This window comes from Capra hircus, chromosome 13 (genome assembly GCF_001704415.2).
Source record: "Capra hircus breed San Clemente chromosome 13, ASM170441v1, whole genome shotgun sequence".
Lineage (NCBI taxonomy): Eukaryota > Metazoa > Chordata > Mammalia > Artiodactyla > Bovidae > Capra > Capra hircus.
In genome coordinates, this window is record NC_030820.1 from 60,110,634 (window position 1) to 60,116,005 (window position 5,372).

General features: G+C 40.5%; 1 protein-coding gene across 1 annotated transcript; it reads right to left on the minus strand.

Moving 5' to 3' along the window:
• LOC102181793 (beta-defensin 127) lies at nt 485-2,696 on the minus strand. The gene is made up of 2 exons (XM_005688446.1): nt 2,648-2,696; nt 485-735 (listed from the first exon to the last, which is right to left on the minus strand). The coding sequence occupies exons 1-2, from the start codon at nt 2,694-2,696 to the stop codon at nt 485-487; spliced, it is 300 nt and encodes a 99-aa protein (XP_005688503.1).

Below are 5,372 nucleotides of genomic sequence, written 5' to 3' on the forward strand. Positions count from 1 at the left end.
ACATATATTCTCCTAAAATGTCCTGTCCTTTCTAATTTCCTTCTCTTTGTTGATTTCATGTTGTTGACTCAAATTACCTTCTGTACTAACTCTCTGATGTTGAAATCCTGCATATTTCACAAGGCACTACTTTAATCCAAATTCACTCACAAATTCTCTTGAATACTCAGCTTCGTATTTCTTCTCCTGAATTACATGTCTACTTGTCTCCTTCCAGTCTTCCATGTTATAGATTTTTTAGTGTATTGATTATATCCCCCTTTCAAGGGTAGGTTCTCTGTTGCCCTTATCAATTCATAATTTGATATGTTGAGTTTTCAATCTCTGGTTAAAGAATAATGAGTCAGAAAACTGGCAATGAGCTTTATTAGACTATTCTTTAAGGTCATTATGGGGATCTAGGAACAGGAAAGGAGAGGATGTGGACCACTTCAGCTTAGATCAATGGAATAGGCTGAGAAACGGACAGAAAATCGTGTTTGATTTATGTAGGCTTTCTGTGGGAGTGTGTAGAATTCTGTTCAATTAAATAATCTTGAGAAAAAGTAAGTGCCAACGTCCTTAGCTTTGGACGAGGTGGTTTGGTAATTTTTTTACGTTCTTCCAGTTCCGCAAGATTGATGCAACAATATCTTCCATTTTCACATAGTACTTCACGTACTTCTGTTGTTCTGCATATTTTCCTGCAGTATCCATGTATATATTGATTCCAGCATCTCTTAAGTTGTTCGGTTACTGTGCACATAAAGAACAATAGGCCAAGGTCAGAGTTTGAGACAAAAGGTAATTTTGGTCATGGGGAAGACAGGGGATGTTTGTAAGGATAAGGTGTATGGGAGACTCACCGAGCATATATCAGTAATGTCCCACAGATATTACCCTCTAAGAGGGTGAACCTCAATGTTTATGTCTAGCTGATCACTCATGTTTTGTTCCTCTAGAGTTCTGGGCATCCACCCAACATCTGATGGACTTCACCAAGAGCAGTGGGTCTTATTTACAGAAATAAAGAAATCGAGTTCTTGAGTTCAGGCTATGGAACTATGCTATGCTCCATCTGAGAACCTCAGTAAATCTGCCTCTATTTGATAGCTTCTAAGGTACTACTTCCTGGAGGAGGAAATGGCAACCCACTCCAATATGCTTGCCTGGAGAATCCCATGGACAGAGGAACCTGGCAAGCTACAGTCCATAGGGTCAAAAAGAGTCTGACATGACTAAAGTGACTTAACATTAACATAACAATGTACCACTTCTTTACCACTGCTCAGAATACAATAATTTGTTACTATGTATTTATATCTGACTCAGACTCTTCTCTTGGGTTCACACTTGCTATAATGATAAAGAATGACTTTTTTTGGGTCCGGTCAGATGTTTCCCCCTCAACATTCTTCCTCCTCTGTTGCTTCTCAGTATGTACATTTTTATCAATGCATATCTTCCTTTGGCTTCTATGGCATCACAATAATTTTAGATTTGTTTTATTCCTCCATGACTCCCCATTCTCTTTCTACTTCCAGAGGAAGGAATTCCTCCAGACCTTTGCTCACCATGATATGTCTTCTATCCTTCAGTGATCCTAAGTATTTTCAATAATCTCAGAGTTTAGGATGTTCATATTTTGGCTTCAGGGCTGGTACTATCCTCTGGATACTAACCCCAGAGGATGAAGGCTGAGAACAAAAATGCTGCCTCCAACACCAGGTTCTAGAGTTCCTTTGACTGGTAGAAGTTTAAGGGGCTAGAAGTAGGCCATTCTTGCTCTATCATAACAAGCAAATACAAGAGATCTGGCTGTGAAAGAGGACAGGAAGCTAATTTTTAAACTCTTACTATGTGCCAAGACTTACGCTGGATGTTTTATCACTTAATAAATTCCCTGTGAACCAAAGGGCTTCCCTGGTGGCTCAGTTGGTAAAGAGCCTGCCTGCAATGCAGGAGACCTGAGTTTGATCCCTGGGTTAGGGAGATCTCCCAGAGGAAGAAATGGCAACCTACTCTAGTATTCTTGCCTGGAGAATCCCAAGGACAGAAGAGCCTGGTGGGCTATAGTCCATGCGGGTCTGAGCAACTAAACCTACCTACCATGAACGAGGTGTCATCTCCACAAATGGGGAAACTAAGGCTCTGTGAGTCTTCACCTTTTATCTAAAGTTGATAAAGTGGTAGATGTTGAGGCATGTTTCTTAAGACTGAATCCAAAGTTTCTTCTTCCACTATTCACACATGCTAGTATAATATTGATAGATTAAAAAATGTATATACAGTATCAGAGTGGAAGAAAATAAGGCTGGGTGCTAGAGTAAAAACTGTATCCAAAGAAATAAGGGTATTCCCAGTTATTGGTCTTATGTCTTTCTGTAGTCTTTGTCAGAGGAAATTATGACCTCTTTTTAGCTCTATGAATACTCCTTTTAAGAAGAGTACCATAGTAGAAGCACTCAGGAAGAGGGAAATTTTGATGACATTTGATAGACTTCAGCCATTCCTAGGGCCTCTTTTCCTACTGTGAGTTATAAAATTCCCTTGAGTTCTTGAAAGTACTCTATCCATTATTGATTTGAGTGAGCCCCTGGAAAGCATCTACACTCACCACTGTACCGCCAATGTGGTTTGAGTGAGCCCCTGAAAATCTCTGGATTACCTGTGAACTTCTGGAACAGCAGAATTGCAATGATCAGGAGGAGCCTCATGGCCAAACTTCTCAGAGGAGGTGACAACCAGGTCTCTTGGTCCACTATGTCACCTTCCTCAAAGACTTAGATTCTTATACAATGAACCAGAACAGATGGTATGATATGAAGTGTGCCCCCAAATTTCTGAATTGCGGATTTTGCAACATGTGGGCAGACACAGGAAATGTGGTTATTCACTTAACCCACACATGGGATTCAGAGAAACAGTGTGTTCCATCTCATCGCACCTGATGCCATTCTGCAGGCTGTAGACTGGTGGTGAGAAAAGTCTGTGCTTTCTCTACTTTGGCTGTCTGCCTAGATAGACATGTAGACCTATACTTATTTCGAAGAATGAATAAGGACATAAAACAAATGAAGCTTATTCTGTTGACTGCATTCATCTAAGTCTCTGACTATTGTGTCTAACACTTTAGCCAGTCCAAATGGTAGCCAATTTTTATCCCTATATCCTAGCTAAATATAGTTACTCACAGACAAGCAATATGGGCTTCCCAGGTGGCTCAATGATAAAGAATCCACCTGCCAATGCAGATGCAGGAGATGTGGGTTTGATCCCTGGGTCAGGAAGATCCAGGAGCAGGAAATGGCAACCCATTGCAGTAATTTTGCCTGGAAAAATCCCATGGACAGAGAGCTGTAGCCTGGAGGGCTACAGTTCATGTTGTCACAAAGAGTCGGACACAATTTAGCGACAGAACATGCAGCAGGGCAAGCAATATACAATGATGGAAGAAAAAAAGAATGGCTACAATAAAATTTTCATTTAGAAACAGTAAAAATGGGGAGAAAATACAGAGATAACATAGCATAATGTATCATCTTGATGGACCATAATGGCAAAAGTTTCTTTTCTGCAAGTGTAGAGAATTCTTTAGTTTGTATCTTTCTGTTCTATTCTCTGGGAAGACTTCCCTGTCCATTGATCTCTGTGGAGGTATCTTGGAGGAGGTTGGGAGAGAATTCTTCTGGGGATTGTTCTACTTTAACAACACTTTTCTTATTAATGCAGGTTTAGGAAACTATGTTGCCGGGGTCCAGCCCCGGTGGATCCAGGGTGATTCGAAGGTGGGGACGGAGTCGGCGTCCTTGGAAAAATACATATTTAATCACAGATATAGAGAGATTAGAAATGGATAGTGTAGTAGGAAGATTAGTGGAGAAAAGGAGGCTGAATAACTTGGATTACGTGGAATAGCATCCATGCTCCAGATGGGAATTCAGCCAGAAAAACGGGAGCAAGAAAGAAGCGACATGGGGGAATCAGTCTTTCCGGAAACTGATCCGATTTCTTTATTTTGGGGTTTGCTTATATACCTTTTGTTACACATAGGGATGAATACAGAGTCACGCGGGAGTCAGCAGTCCTGACCTTTGTCAAAATCAGGTGCTTCACATAAATGTATAAAAAGAAAGGTCTTAGGAATATTACATCATCTTCTGGCCATGAGTGAGACCTGCTGACATTTTATGATCCTTTCTTTCTGATAACCAAAAAACTTATTTCTTCCAAGGGTGTTTTTTCTTAAACCAGGCACCACCCTCCAAATAAAGTTACATTCCTATAGGGTGAGGGTGTAGTGAGTTACAATCAAGAAAGGAATTTATTTAACCCAAGGTTAACATAATTAGTCTTAAAGGTTAATACTTATTTCTCCTATATTCTTAAAGGTTAATACTTATTTCTTCCTATATGCTAGTTATATTCATTACAAGGGTAGGGAACATGGAGATTTAGCAGCAAACATCAGCCCAACAAATGAAAATCCTTTCACCAATGCTCCCCTTAAGATCTATTTAGTCTTAAGATATGATAAAGTTACATTCTTACATAGCAAGGACACAGTGATTTATAACAAAGTACAGTGATCTATTACAAAAGAGAAAATCCATTAACTCAAAAAGTCTAGTATTGCTAACATCAAAAACTACTATATTTCCTTTGCTATATTCCAAATACATTGATTAATATATTCCCAGGTGCCTAAGGATATAGAGGCCTGGTGGCAATCATTGACTCAACAAGAAGAAAAAGTCCTATGCTAATTAAGACTCTCAAAGTACTCCAAAACTCTCTGTGCTGTTTACGGTTGAGAGGTAGTAAACAATCATGTGCCTAGTGGCAGCAGTATGGATAATCCTGTCACACAAGCTAGTCTGTTAGCAGAGAGGTTTGACCTGAAACATCCTTGTCCCACCCAGAGCAGGGAATTAGCAGCAATTATTGACACAACAAATGAAGAACCCTTCACCAATATAATTCCTAACCAACACACTATACTAATAATTTCCAACTCCCCAAAAGATTTTGCCTTTAGTAAGTCTAAAACATCTCGTGCCTCTCAGGTTGGGAGGCTGTAAACAATCACATGTGGCCGGACAAACCTATACAGGTGGGCTAGATAACCTTCAGAGGAGTCCGTAAGCTGAAACACTCTTGTCACGCCCAAGAATTTTTATTGCCTTGGAGCTGCACGTTTACTCCTCCGAGAGAAACGGTTATGGGGGAAAGCCCCCCGTAAAGTCAGAGGTGTAGGTGAGAGCATAAAACAGACTCTGGTTTTGGGGTTAGATGCTCGGGAACAGGGGGTTTCCTGAGGCTTGATCACGCCTTTGCGTATGCCAAGCCTCCTTCCTCATGACCTTTGCCATGGGCGGAGTTCCTCACGCTGG